Source organism: Strix aluco, chromosome 5 (assembly GCF_031877795.1).
Source record: "Strix aluco isolate bStrAlu1 chromosome 5, bStrAlu1.hap1, whole genome shotgun sequence".
Taxonomy (NCBI): Eukaryota; Metazoa; Chordata; class Aves; order Strigiformes; family Strigidae; genus Strix; species Strix aluco.
The window spans coordinates 85879616-85893952 of record NC_133935.1 but is presented as its reverse complement, the minus strand read 5'-3'; the positions used below and the strand labels follow the sequence as shown (position 1 = coordinate 85893952).

General features: G+C 45.3%; 1 protein-coding gene across 1 annotated transcript in view; it reads left to right on the top strand.

The window, feature by feature from the left end:
• Positions 1–14337, top strand: part of PLXNA4 (plexin A4) — a 429072-nt gene that overhangs the window by 400201 nt on the left and 14534 nt on the right. The window contains exons 26-29 of the mRNA XM_074828081.1: positions 1065–1164; positions 4283–4473; positions 8156–8325; positions 10921–11133. Coding sequence (XP_074684182.1) covers positions 1065–1164; positions 4283–4473; positions 8156–8325; positions 10921–11133 — 674 coding nt within the window. The remainder of the gene's footprint in view (positions 1–1064; positions 1165–4282; positions 4474–8155; positions 8326–10920; positions 11134–14337) is intronic.

Sequence of the window (14337 nt, the reverse complement as noted above, 5' to 3'; positions counted from 1 at the left end):
TTATTTCACCAACAATTCAGGCATAATTTTCTTTCCCTTCTGTGCTTTTTCCAGTTGTTTGCTTCAGGCAATGAGCTCCTGGCTATATGAATGAGCGGGGGCAGAACAGGTCTCAGCTGCCAGGGTGTCCAGCTCTACATCATTTACCCTGGCTATCCTGAGGGCAGACATGGAGCATGCTGGGACAGACACTGGTATTCCTGTTGCCTCAGTTTCTCCATCTGTAACATGGGGCTAAAACTACAAAGAGCCAATAATTGCCTTCCATGATTGCTGAGGGGCTATTTAATTAGCCTCTGCAGTGCTTTGAAGATGAAAAACTCTATGCAAGTGCTAATTATTATTATTACACAGACAAGAGTTAGACGTTGTTAGCAGGTTTTTTTTCACCCATCTCCTTTTTATGATGTCTTATTTATCACAGATATTCCTGATATGGCTCCTCTGAGCCACTAGCTTGTTAACATTTCTGATATGGGACCCACATGAATCACCTAGCTGTAGAAATGGAAAGTCTGGCTCATTTCAGAAAGCTCTGTTGTCTGTTGAAACACTGTCCCATGACATCCTGAAGCATAGCCACTCCAAATCCACTGCTTTCCCCTGTCTAAGATGCTCTGACACAGAAATCCTTGCGGGACATCCCATCCTTGATGTTTGAAGTAGCTCAGATGATTTTATTCTCCTCAGGCTCCTGATCCACATACGAGCTTCCTTGTGAAGAACCTACTGTCAGCTTCACTGAGGTTAATGCAAAGTTATTAAAAAATCGCATTGTCATCACTGGGCTTTGAATCACGACCTGAATGGAGCAGAGTCTGCTTTGTCATCAGTTGTCCTATTGCCCACGTGCAGGCTTCTAGTGGTGTAAGAGGAGATTTTGTCCATTTTTTGTTAATAGACCCACTGAAGAAGACATTTGTAGCTTCGGGCCAAAACTACTGTCCTGACTACAGTGACACCGGTTTATGGCTCAGTTTCTGCTGTTTGAATTTCTGCTGTCATTGGCATGCTCCTCATCCAGTTTTCAGAAGCTTATTGACAAAGTACCTTTTCCTCTACAGGTGCCAGATGGATCTGTGGTAGCTTTAGTCTCCAAGCAAGTCACTGCCTACAACGCAGTCAACAACTCCACAGTCTCCCGGACGTCAGCCAGCAAGTATGGTAAGGATGTGTGTGTTGATATGGATTGAGAGAGCACTGGAGAAGAGATCTCAAATGTCATGGTGGTTACAAGACACTGAGCACCAGCAGAGAGAATGATAGGCAGATGACTAGTTGATAAGATCGTTTGAGTGCTGGCAAGAGGAGAGGATTTAGCCATCTAAAACTTTAGCATCTGGTCCAAGCTGTTGATCCAAGTGGTTGGAATTGCTCTTGGGAAGTAGTTCTCCTCCCTCATTAATGAAAGGAGGAGCCTATATAATTACCTGCCTACACTTTAGATCACTGAATCTTACTCTTACAGTTTACACAGGGAGAAGCACTGTGCACTGTATGGGCTCGGTTGTTCTGGTTGGCAAAGTCCTTGGAGCATGGTCTGTTGTGAAGACAAATCTGTCGCACAGATGAGGAACCTCAATCTACATAGGGCATAGCCTGTCTACAGTTACATCTCAGTGTGGATGATGTGCGTCCCACCCAGCTATCTTATTATCCCAAGGGAATCTGCACCTGGAATAATAATAAGAATGGCTAACTGAGCTCTTACATCACTATATCTCAAGGCAGTGGATTGTTGTTCCCACTTTACCCATGAGACAGCTGAGAGTGAGACAGCTGTGAAATAGAGACCAGGTGGAAATTCTTCTGTAGAGCCAAACAGAGACCTCCTGAGTCTCACTCACACCATCACACACCTTTCTCCCCTGTGCTAGAATTGCAGCCCAGGATGTGTCTCATTATGGTGATACTGGACAGCAAAGCAAAACATCTCTAATGTGCAACCAGAGTGCTGCAAAACCACCCTCCAACCTGGATGCAGCTGTCATATCAGTTTATTATTATTTTTTAATTTATGAAAGCATCTCCAATCCTTCTTACTCCCTTTAGCTTGAGGGAAAGTACAGTTACTCAGTGTCCAGAGGATTCCCCTTCCTCTTTCTCCAAGGACATAAGCAATCCACCAGACCTTATTAATATTCATCCGCTTTGCCATGTTGTTGCAATTACTGAAAGACACAGTGACCTTTGAAAAGGAAGACTAGAGGGGGGGTAATTTCTGTTGGATTTCTTTAATTCTTTTGCCATTTGATTTTTCAGAAGGGAATGGGGAAGAATGCAGGGGGAGGAGAAGATGTGGTGGGTCAGAAGTGATTGTTAATTGCAATTAAGAAAACAGCATCCAGAGAGAAAAAGTATATTTGGTCTGATAATTAATATGTAGAGATTGGTAATGAATTAATGAGGTGATTCAGATCTTACTACAGAAAGGTGCAACACTCTTCTGTTAATTATGGTTGGAAAAGACTATCTGCAGCATTGCTGGAAGGTCAGGGAGAGGGGTGTGCCTCATGCCATCACTCAGAGGCAAAAGGAGGTAAAATTTGGAGACTAAAGGTGTCCTTGGAGAGGAAATTTGTGTGGGCCCACCTGGGGTTCTGGTTTACTTTCTGTCAAAACAAGATTTTGGAGCAGGAAGTGAAGAGGATGGCTGGGCAGGAATTACTAGATTGGTTTGATGCCAAAGGAGGGAGGGAAGGCAGCTTCTCCTAAGTCTGGGGATGGAGAACTAGACAAGAGGTCATGTTTGCTACATCAATATTACTATGTGAGAAGGCCATGGCCTGTTCTCTGGCCATAATGTCAAGCATCATGGCATGGTATGGCTAACATCTATACAGGTAAAACAAGTTGTACTTAACCATACTGGTTACCATGAGTAGCTGGTACTATCCCCTGAACCAGTCCTAGGCAGTATCTGACACTGACAGTTCTAGTTGTCCCAGGCCAAAGCTTTGCCAGGGAACATAAGAGGCAAAGAGCACAGGTAACTGAAAGTTGATGTTTGAGCCTCATTTAATGTAACAGTGTAGACCAGTGGTTCTCAACCTGTGGTCCATGGACACCTGGGGGGCTGCAATGTCATCACAGGAGGTCCGCGAAGGCTTAAGGCAGGAGTGGGGAATGTCCAGCCTGGAAACATTTGGTCTGGCTCATGGCAAGCACTGCGCTTCCTTTTCCCACAGCCCCCTCCCCTCAATGCTCCTCTCATACTCAAGCCCCCCCCCCCCACGCCTGCCCTGACACGGTGGTATATTTGGTGCTAGTGTGGTTGGTGGCACTCACTTTAACTAGGTGGTTTTTCTCTTAAAGACATTTTCCTAACTCAATGGCCCTCTTTAGGGCCACAACAGGGCTGAAGTCTGTTCCTCCAAGTGGTGGCCCTGGACCCATAAACAAAAATATATGGTGATTGAACACAGACAAACAAGGGGGGAGGTGAGAAGAATTGTAAAAACTTTTCATCAAATTTTAATGTAAAATTTGGCATCAAATTCAGAATTAGCACATTAAAATACCATAAAATGGGCCAATTGAGCAAAAGAGTGTTGATGCTGTTATTTTAAATTCATATGGAATCATTGCAATAAAGATATAATAGGAGTGTGTGCATTAACAGATTAACTTATTCCCCCTTCTCTCCCAATTTGAAGACCCTTCATGAGAAAATGGAATTAAATATTTGATGCATTCTAGTGCTTTAAATCTTGGGTTAAGTCTTGATGGTCCGTGGCCACCAAGGGGGCCCGTGGTGAAGGAAAGGTTGAGAACCCCTGGTGTAGACATTGACATCACGTCTGGCTTGGCTGACATCCCTTGTCTTTGCTGAGCAAATCACTCAGTCATAAGATAATACTATAATATTAAGGCCTGGTCCATATAGCTGCTTTGGGGGCTTCTCTGTCTCACATTGTAATTCCACCAGAAGATATACCTGTGTTGCCTAATGTTATCAATTTTTTGATGGAAATATATTTAATACTAATATGGAAATGCAGAGCTTGTGAGAGCAGGGTCATTGCAGTACTGCGACAGCCTTCCTACTTTGGAGACCAAACTAACGTCTCTCCAGGGTGGACTCACCAGCTGTGATTGTCTCAGCCCCACACCAGAATCTGTATGAGCATCCACTCCGTATACTGAATGGGAGAGGTACCTGCGACCGAACTGATGAAAAACTTCTATTAGGTGGCATGTCATTAGCATATTTCCCCCGTGAAACCTGTTAATCCCAATACAAGTGTTACTAGGGCTGAGACACATGCACCTCTCTTTGCAGAAAACATGATCCGTTACACAGGCAGCCCAGACAGCCTCCGTTCCCGCACACCCATGATCACCCCTGACCTTGAGAGTGGAGTCAAGATGTGGCACTTGGTGAAGAACCATGAGCATGGTGACCAAAAAGAGGGTGACCGGGGCAGCAAGATGGTTTCTGAGATCTACTTGACAAGACTACTTGCCACCAAGGTACATGGTGGGGGAAGGGAAGAGGGTGAGAAATTTTTTTTAAAGGCTGAAGTGGAGCTTCATGCCTACAAGAAATAAGAGGCTGCTCAAAGGATGCTGAAGCAGGATAAGGAAAGAAGAGCAGAAGGAAAATAGAGCAAGAGGAGTGCTCCAAGTATGTAGGGAAGGAGCTTGAATTCAGAAAGCAGAGTCAGAAAATGGACATTGGAGAACAATGAGGAGTAAAGGACCCAGGGCCATGAGACTGGTGGAGAGTCAACGCAGGGGTAGGTGCTGGGGTTATTGATTATACTGGCTTGTAGTTTGTACCAAAATTGATCAAATGAAGAGCCAGGGAGTAAATGTGCTCAGATAAGGTTCCAAAGATGTGTCATGCTTTACAGTCTGAAATGAGCTGCTATGCTACAAAACTCTGAGTTTTGTGGTACAAGTCCGTCTTCGCCTTTCCCCTGGGCCCATAAAGACTCTTGGGCTGACAATTTGGCAGGGATTTCAGCTGACCATGAGGTAGCTAATAAGTGGCCAGCTCCAAGGAAAGCAAGCAGAGTAAGATGCTCATACCCACTGAGACATGGAAAGCTCAGGGTTTCCAAAGAGAAAATACAGATTAGGGGGGGCAGAGTAGAGACATCCTGAGCTGAATCTCTAGACACGTCTCACACATTACATCTGGCCCATGGCAAGGCTCTGCAGAGAGGGCAAAGACTTTGTTGGGAAGTTGGTAAGATCCCATCTTCTCAATCCATATTCCCCAAAATGCTGGAAACCATCATCCTGCATGGGTGCCTGCCAGACCCTGCAAAACTGTAGTAGGGCAGTATGTGAGTGTTTAATGTAATTGGGAATTAAGCACCATGAGGACACTTGCACAGTGGAGATCACTCAAGCTGACAGGTCTAAAACTTACTGCAGTGGGCTTTGGCTCTGGGACAGCCACAGAAAGCAGCTTAATTGCCATTGTCTGCACAGAAAGAACTCACTGTCACTCACCACCATGCTGTCCCTTCCCTTTGAAAGGGATGGCCAGTTCTTGCTGCAGCTGGCTCGCTCTGGGGTTGACAAAAGATATCAGGCCTTTCAACTTCTTTCATCTCTGACCAAGACTGTCCTCCACCTAACTCACCCCTAAAGGCTCTACAGGAGTGTGGGCAAAAGCAGTTTTCTGAGTTTACATCTATTTGCTCTTCCACCCTGTGGATGGTGGTCTCCTTGGAGAAGCCTGCACTAATGAAGAGCCTGCAATGATCTTCTTTTGCACCCCAGCAGGGACTAGGGCGGGTGGGGAGGAAGGCAGTATAATCAGAGACAAGCTCCCTGTGCAGTTCTGCTTTCCTCTTGCAGCGCAGAGCATCTCTGTGCCTGAACCTCTCTAACATGAGAGTTAGCTCAATGCATCCCAGAAGTGGAAACTGCAAGGTAGCTGTGACTCAGGTGTATCTCACCCCATTCTGAGCAGGGTTAAACCAAGCAGCCATCAGACAGCTCCATCTTCCTCCTTTCTCTGAAATTTTAACTATTACCATTTCTTGTCAGAGTGTTAACAGGCACAAACACAATTTCATGTGTTCATGCAAACGCCGTCTGAGTTTGCCCATCAGACAGGTCTCCATCACATGCTTAAGTCCTCCTATACAGCTTTACCTGCACATTTGTTCCTCAACTCATTTTGCCTCTGATGTCTGACTCTCTGCAGCCTCACTCAGGCTGTCTACATTGCAGTGGGATTTGGAGATAAAGTGGCTTTTTCTTTAGCCCCTGGTACATGCCCAGCTCCCTGGCATCAAGACGCTTTTATGGATCACACAATGTAAAAAGAAAATAATACTCCCCAGGGCTCAGGCCCCAGCTGGTGTAAACCATCAAGCATTGGACCGGTGCTGATTTACGCTGTCTGGGGATACGTCCCCTACCCCACCACTGAGTTGCTTTTGCTTTCTGTTCCGGATCACAAACTCAACACTTGGGGCTTTTTTTTTTTTTTTTTTTTTTTTTTTGAGGAGACGGCAGGAAAGCAGCTGCATAACTTGCACAGCAACAGAAAGAGTAGAAAGGCTGGGGGTTTATTGTTTCCCCTCTTGGGCTGAGCAATTTTCTTTTCTCATCATAACCATTTGAGGGAGGGAGAGGGGAGAGAGCAATTGCTGGTAATGCAATCCCAGGGAATACTTAGTTAAACTGACAATTTTTATTCTGGTAAATCCCTGACCTCTGAGACCTAGAGTCCCTTGCCTAAAAGCCTCAGAGGTTTTCTTTGTGTTTGTGTGGGTGAGCATGTAGAGAACTAATTCCCTTCAGAAACTGAACCTGAGGGCAGATCTGCCATGTCAGACCAACAAGATTTCCCCTCAGGGGTCCTTTCTGAGTCAGACGTGCTGCAGGGCTTTATTCACCCAGTAGGAGTTCACACAAGCAAAAGGTACCTCTGTTTCCCAAAGAATAAATCAAGTGGTGAAACAGCAAGAGACACCAGATTTCTAATTAAGTATTTGTTAGCACTATGTAAACTTGAGCCACTCTGGTGGAACCGGGTGCTTTGTTTCTAGTAAGGAGAAATTCTTTCCTGGGTCTGCAGAGAAAGGGGAGGGGTTTATTTTTCAGAAGAGGAAATTTTGCATATCAGGAAACGTTTGCTGGAGATTTGATTGCTTTTTGTTATTTCAGCAGCCATATGGTTTGTTCACATATAAATTCCTATGAAGCTCCAGTGGCAGAGCAGAGGTTCAAATGTGGGCTAGAGCTTCCCATTCAGCAGGGAAAACATGCCTTGCCTGGTTCCCCCCAAAACCCAGCCTGCAGATCATTTGGTTATCACAGCTTTTCAACTACCCCCTCTCTGAGCCTGGTTGCCCTCTGATATTCCAGCTCTTCACCTTCTTGATAAAGGTCAACTGTCCTCACCGGCTTGTCCAGGGTGGTTCTCCAAGCACAGGATCTGGGATTCTCCTCCCAGAGGAGCATACGAAGACTTCTGTAGTCTCTGCAGTGGACGTTACTGAGGTCTGCAAAGCAGTACCTGACACATCCATGCATTGCTCCTAGGGTTTGCCTCAGTCCCATGCCAATGGGTAGTAAAAGATGAGGAGGCCTCTTGGAGGTTAAGGTGAAGTTTGTGTTATTTATTATACTACTCAGACATATAAAATAGCCATCTCTCTCCAGGTACTCTTATCCCATTTGTCTCAATGACACCTTCTGCTCTGCTCTACAGTCATCTACTCCCGGCTTAAGAATTGGCCCTGGATGAAAGCCAGCATAGAAAATGGCTAGATTTTTTCTCATGTGTGTACTAAAGCAGTTGGGGATAGGCTGCAAAGGAGAGGAATCTCAGTGAAAACACATCACCATATACCTGAGATGGGGCAAGGTATCCCACCACAGCTCAGCCACCCTTCCTGGCAGGGAGTGCTAGCAACAGAGAGGACAGGCAGTATCTTGACCTGCTACATCTGTCTGCTAACCAGATAAGGCAGATATTGTGAAGATGCACATGCCTGCTTAAAGACATCTGTATTGGAATTTCCAACTCATGTCACATTTAACAGATATTAGATGGCTCCCACTTTTCAGTCACACTTTCTGGGCCTGATCCACAGACATACTCTGTTTTCAGTGGGGTACCGAAATTCAACATCCTCTCCCCACTTTGTATCTCACATTCTTCTTTCCTTCCTTCTCCCAACAGGGCACCCTCCAGAAATTTGTAGACGACCTCTTTGAGACCATCTTCAGCACTGCTCACCGTGGCAGTGCACTTCCCCTGGCTATCAAATACATGTTCGACTTCCTGGATGAGCAGGCTGACAAGCACAACATCCATGACCCCCACGTGCGACACACCTGGAAGAGCAATTGGTGAGTGAGACACCCCAGTACAGTCCAGCAACAGGTCCTAGACTGGAAGGAGAGTAGAGAAACATGTGGTTTGGGATCTGGCTGCTGGGGAAGCTGGGGAGCCTGGCATGGGGTTCAGAGAACCAGGATCAGTCTTCCCAAGTAATTGGGGAGGTCAGAAGATCCCAGATTCTAAAGGCTGCTTTCAAGGATGGAGTGCTTTGGCTAAACAGGTCCCAGTTTGCCCTGTATTACATGGGGATGGCAGTATCTCTGAGAGACCTCATGAGGAAGAATAGTGAAGTGTTTAACTGCTGCTGTGCCCAGGCGTATAGGAATATCTAGGGAGGCATAGGAGAGGATTCAGCACCACTGTCTTCATCTAGACTGGGTGTTTGAATTCCCACTATAGTCAGAGGGGGCCTAGAGCTCCATTTGTTTGCCCACACATAGGCATCTAGTACCATCTGAGCTATTTTCAGGTATCCTAGACATCCTCAGGGGATGTGCAGCACCCACAGGAGACTTGTACTCTCCTGGGCTGGCAGCTGGAGGCCAGGAGAGCATCTCAAATGGTACTAAACACTTAAAGGGTCTGGAGCTGGATGTGAGTCTCTTTTGGAGCAAGTGACAAAGCCTGACATCGGCCCCCTGCTCTAGCTGCTAGGCAGGAGACCCTCTTCGTACGTGTAATGGGACAGCAGGGAAAAGCCAGGATCGGTGGAGAGAAAAGATCTCTGCGGCTCCTCTCCGCTGAGTCTCCCTGTTGGAAAGAGTCTCCTGGGGAATTGCTCCCTCCCCTTCTCCTGTGCAAATACAGGGACTATAAAAGGAACAGCAGAGGAGAGCCATGGGGCTCCCAGCTCATGCATTTTTTCCTTTTACCAGCCACGCTGATGGCAGATCGTCACAGTGCAGTGACATAAAAAAAGAAACCCCATGCACCAAAGAGGCTTTCAACTAATGAAACATTAGCATATTATTAACATTATCTGCGGCACTAATCTAAGGCTGATTGCAGCCACTCAGACTAAATGAGCAGGAGGTTTATTTAAGGGGGAGGGGGGAAGGCAGAGTGTGTGTGTATGTGGGAAAAGGGGCAGTATGAAGAAATCTGTTCAATCAGGTTAAATTAACTCATAGTCACATCACGGGCTTCATTATTCCCAGCTAGGGACATCATCTCCCCAGCCCCTCCCCACAATCGTACACACACTCAGACACACATACATGCACTCTGCCCGTCCTCACTGTGGCTGTGTTTACCATCCAAACACCTGGAGAAGTTCTACACGGTTCACTCATCCACCTTGTCCTCCAACAGTTGAACCTCCATTCCCAGACTAAAATGCTCCCCCCTCATAGCTCCATCAGGTCTCATTGCCAGCATCTCCCACTTCTCCTGATCTTGGCTGATAGGATCACCTGTGTGGGGCTTTCCTCACATTTGTTCTGTGATTTTGCTGGTTCAGGAGAACACACGGTTGTTTAGGAAAATGTGGTGTTATCCCTCTGTCAGGACATGCTAAACTTCCTGCTGTTACCCGAAATGTGTTGGACTTAGAGATGAATTTTTTATGGTGCTGTGAACACATGAGGGTAATGAGTAAATGGAAGGAACTGGGGAGTTTAGCCTGAATATCAGGTGAATTTGTAAGCTGAAGAATAACCTCCTCTTGGGAAGGTGCAGACACTGAAGGTAGACTTAGCAGTCTACCTGACAGATAGACACGAGTTTGACTCTGTGATCAGTGAGACATCTCAGCTGCTAGGCCACGATCATATGAATGCATTTGCCTTGAGAAAAAGGCTTGAGGCAAAGGCTGGAGGTAGATACCTCAGGGCATCTCACACAAATGAACTGCTCTTTTGAGAAAAAGGAGAGGAAAAAAGGGCTTTCAATTGCAATTGGAATAACATTTCCGTGGTTAGGGCAGATATATTTTCATTTCAAAGGTTGCAATATTTGTTTCCCAGTTCCTTTTTTCCCTTGAGGCAACAGGTTTTTCCCTGTCATGTAAGGACAGCTTCATGCCCAATGTGCTGGGATCATATGCAGGCTTGGGCTTGAGCTGCATACACGGTGTCCACATCACACGCTGCATGCCGTTGGCAATCCTAGTCTCAACCTGGGAGCTCCACATACCTCTCCTCCCATGGGGCTGCTATGAGGGCTAAAAGTCAAGTCCCTCAGTGACAAATGTTCACCAAAATTTTGAGGATGCGATGCCTGTCCTTGTCTGATGAGGCAGCCAGCGGGTGCAACTTTACATTGCAACTTAGCATAGAGAAGATAGGAGTCATTTTCATCACCTCAGTTATACTCCCATTAATTTATGTGCAATTTCAGTAAGATGGCATTGACTTTAAGACTGACAAAATCTGGCTTGTAAGGATAACAGGGATAAAAGCCACTCCTGAGGTGACTCCACTGCCATCCCTAGAGACCTGTAGGAGAGGAATTTATTGTATATCAAAGCTTGTCCCAGAATCCTTATCTCCACATCACGATCTTTGATTCCAATCCACTCTTTACCATTGTAACCTCACACAACAAAGCCTGTGAAGTGTGCACTGACTGACTCCCTTTTTCCACCCCTCCCACCCCTCCTGCAGCCTGCCGTTACGGTTCTGGGTTAACATGATCAAGAACCCACAGTTTGTCTTCGACATCCACAAGAACAGCATCACAGATGCCTGCCTCTCTGTAGTGGCTCAGACTTTCATGGACTCCTGTTCGACCTCAGAGCACCGTCTGGGCAAAGACTCACCCTCCAACAAGCTTCTCTACGCCAAGGATATCCCCAGCTACAAGAACTGGGTGGAAAGGTGAGTTTTAGCTCTAGAAATAGGAATAACATAAACAAGTGATACAATGAGGCCCTGCTGAATGGATGGAGGTAGGAGACATCATCAGTATTGCTTTTGGTAGGTGCTTCCAGGCTTTTCTTCTTCAGTTATTGACTAAGTAGAGAGCTCAGTGTTAGCCTTTTATTCCCACGTGCCTTGAAGCAGAGATGAAAATTTAATTAGAGGTATGAATGGAAGGTGTTTGGCATCGTTGTTTCTCTTGAGGAGAAACTGTTGAGAAGCGATAGAGGGAGGAAGGAAGGGGAGGTGATGTGTTTGAGCCCTGTGAAGTACATGGGCTTCCAAGTCTTTCCACACAGACCAGAAGTGGTTTGCTGTTCTCAGCATCGTTGTGACAGTCCCCACACTGCCTAGATCCCAAGGGTCATACAATTATCTCCCCTGATTCCAAGTCCATTAACTTTCCTGTGCTCTGTCCAGTAGCTTTTCTGTGCTTTGAATGAGATGCCATAAGATTGACAGGCTGGTGACTGAAGCTCTGCAGGTGTTTTCTGAAAGGTGAGAGGTCTTTCCAAGCATTTTATCCACATCTTCAAGACCTGTAGCTGTACTGATAAATCTACTGCACTGAAGGCCAGTGTCTGGCAAAGCTACTCTACAGGGAGTACAACCAAGACAACTATTCCTGCAGTATGTAGAAGGCTTCAGTTTCTTTACGATTTTTCCACAGGACAAGCAAATAGCGTATCTTGCACTCCATTCAGTAGGAGCCTGTCTGCTGGAGCAAGCCTTGCAGAAGTTGATCTGTGCTTTGTTTTCCAATATGCTACGCTTGCTTGGTGTTATTGACAGGTTTGGGAACTGCACAGATGGAGAATGATTACTACTCTATAAATATAAAGATGGGTTTATCTTACAGTTCATTCCTGTGCAATGCCATGAGTTTTAAGCAATGATTTATCTGGATGACTTCATAAGCACTATCTAAAATTGATACCATGTCATGCAGGTTATGAGAGACCTCTGCCACTGTAGGCACACTGTGCTGTAAACCACTCTCCTTTGGTGGGGATGGTTTTCTCTCATTTTGTGAAAGAAGAGCACAGATGATCAAAGAGCTCTGTCCCCTAGTCGGCATGAGGTGACATTTTTTACAGTAATGCTCCCATTAGTCTCTGATTTGTCTGGACAATTATTTTTAGATGTGGTTAAACACTTCTGCAAATGTCGTTTCTAGGCAACCTGTAAGGCTCTTACAAGCTACCTTGCTTAATTATGACCTACTTCTGGTACTGTGTCCAAGTTTCTTAGTATGTATTAAGGTTGATTGCTGGATTGATCTGTAGAGGGTGAAAGAGGTGTTTGAGATTCATTTAGAAATCAAGTTTGCACCAACAGTGACCCAAAGGTGTCATACTCTAGCGATGCTTTTAGTCTCCACCTTTGGAGGTGGTACATTTGAGAGACCAGCTCAGGCACATAGGTGAGGAACAGTGTATTTCCTCATGCAACACCAGAAGGCTGCAGTTTCCATTTTGTTTTTCCCATATTGATTTCACTTTACAACTTTTTGGAGCTACATCCTGTTGCCCGGTGATCTTCAGCAATAGGTTTTGCATTTCCCTGGAAGTTTTCCCGAACAACTGGGTTTGCAAATAAGCTACATAACACCTCCCGCTGCTAGTAAACACCACTGGATTTCTGTGCCCAGCATGTGCTGGGTTGTTATCTGCACTGATCTCTGACAACCTGAACTGAAGCCCAAGGGGAGGCTGTGGGTTTTGGAATATGGTTAGAGCTTCTGCCCTGCTTATATTTTTGTGTGTCTATTCCACTGACTCAAGGCAGTGGCACCTGGATGCTGTGGTAGATCAAAGAAAAAACATATCAAGGATGAATAAAATATAATTTCAATTCTACCCTGAGTTAATTAATTCCTTTTCTCCATACTGCAACTGTACTTTGAGGCAGTTATTCCAAATCCAAAGGCTTCCAGTACTGGTTGGAGTTATTTCTATAGTCAGCATCAGCTGGAGATAGCATCCTTCAAGACCACTAGACTTCTTCAAAGAGCGAATTCTAAGATAAAAAGATTTTCAGTCGGGGAGTTTAAGAAGCAGTTGAGTAAATCAGAAGAACCTGAAATCAAATGAACTTCTTTGATGAAGAAGAAACTATAAGAGGGCAATTAGGCAGTGGTAGATTGTAACCCGACTTGAAGGCACTCTAGAGTAAAGACAGACTCCTGACTTTTAACAGGTCTGTTGAAAGGGTAGCTGAGCAGGGTTACTCCAGGCCATCCTTCTGCAACTGCTGGTTTCTCAGTGTGGAGTGTGCCTTTAGGAATCACAAACCTCAAATCAGGGAATGAACTTGGCATAAGAAGCAACCATGAGTGAAAGTACATTCCTCCAATCCTTCGAAGATTAGTTTTCCATCTCTTAAGATTGCGAATGGACATTGAAAGGGAATAGCTACAGATTCTGGCCTGACCAAAGGTCTACCTTCACATAGTAATCAACTGCGAGTTTGATTTCAACAGTCCCTTTTTAACGCTATGGGAAGCAGAGGTGGACTCTGCCTGCTGAAACAATCCCACTGAAAAATCCTGACTTTTGGGGAAAACCAATTTCAGCATTCAAATTACATGCCCAGGACTCTTTCACTGTGAAAACACACGGCTAAAAAGTATCTAGGTGCAGCCACAACTTGGGTTTCCTGCGGCAGAAGGTGGGGCCTGACTGAGGCAGGAGAACTAACTCAGAAAATGGGGACAGGCTATTTGGTTTTTGTTGAAGCTATGAAGAGTCAGACTAGTTCTAAAACAAGGTGGAGGCTTTTCAATTATCATTATATGAGTCTATTGAAAAAAGAGGAAAAGAATGGGAACGGTAGACCAGATTCTCATCTGACTTCTATTAGTAAAACTCCATAGGCTTTGCTGAATTTATATTAGAGCAGCTTCAGATCTGCATCTTTTCAAGTTTACTTCAAATGTCCCCTTTGAGCCTAGAAATCTGGAGAACTTGGGAGCATTTGATGCAATCCCCAAGCAATACAAAGGGGAGCCTGTTCTAATTGGGACTGTCTCATTAGCATTCATCACCACACTGAAAAGATGACAAAGGGCTGTGGCTGACCTTTCATTTCTCTCCATGCTGCCAAGCTTATGATAACACTTGTTTGAACTTCATTAACACCATTTAATTGCCTGCATCACAA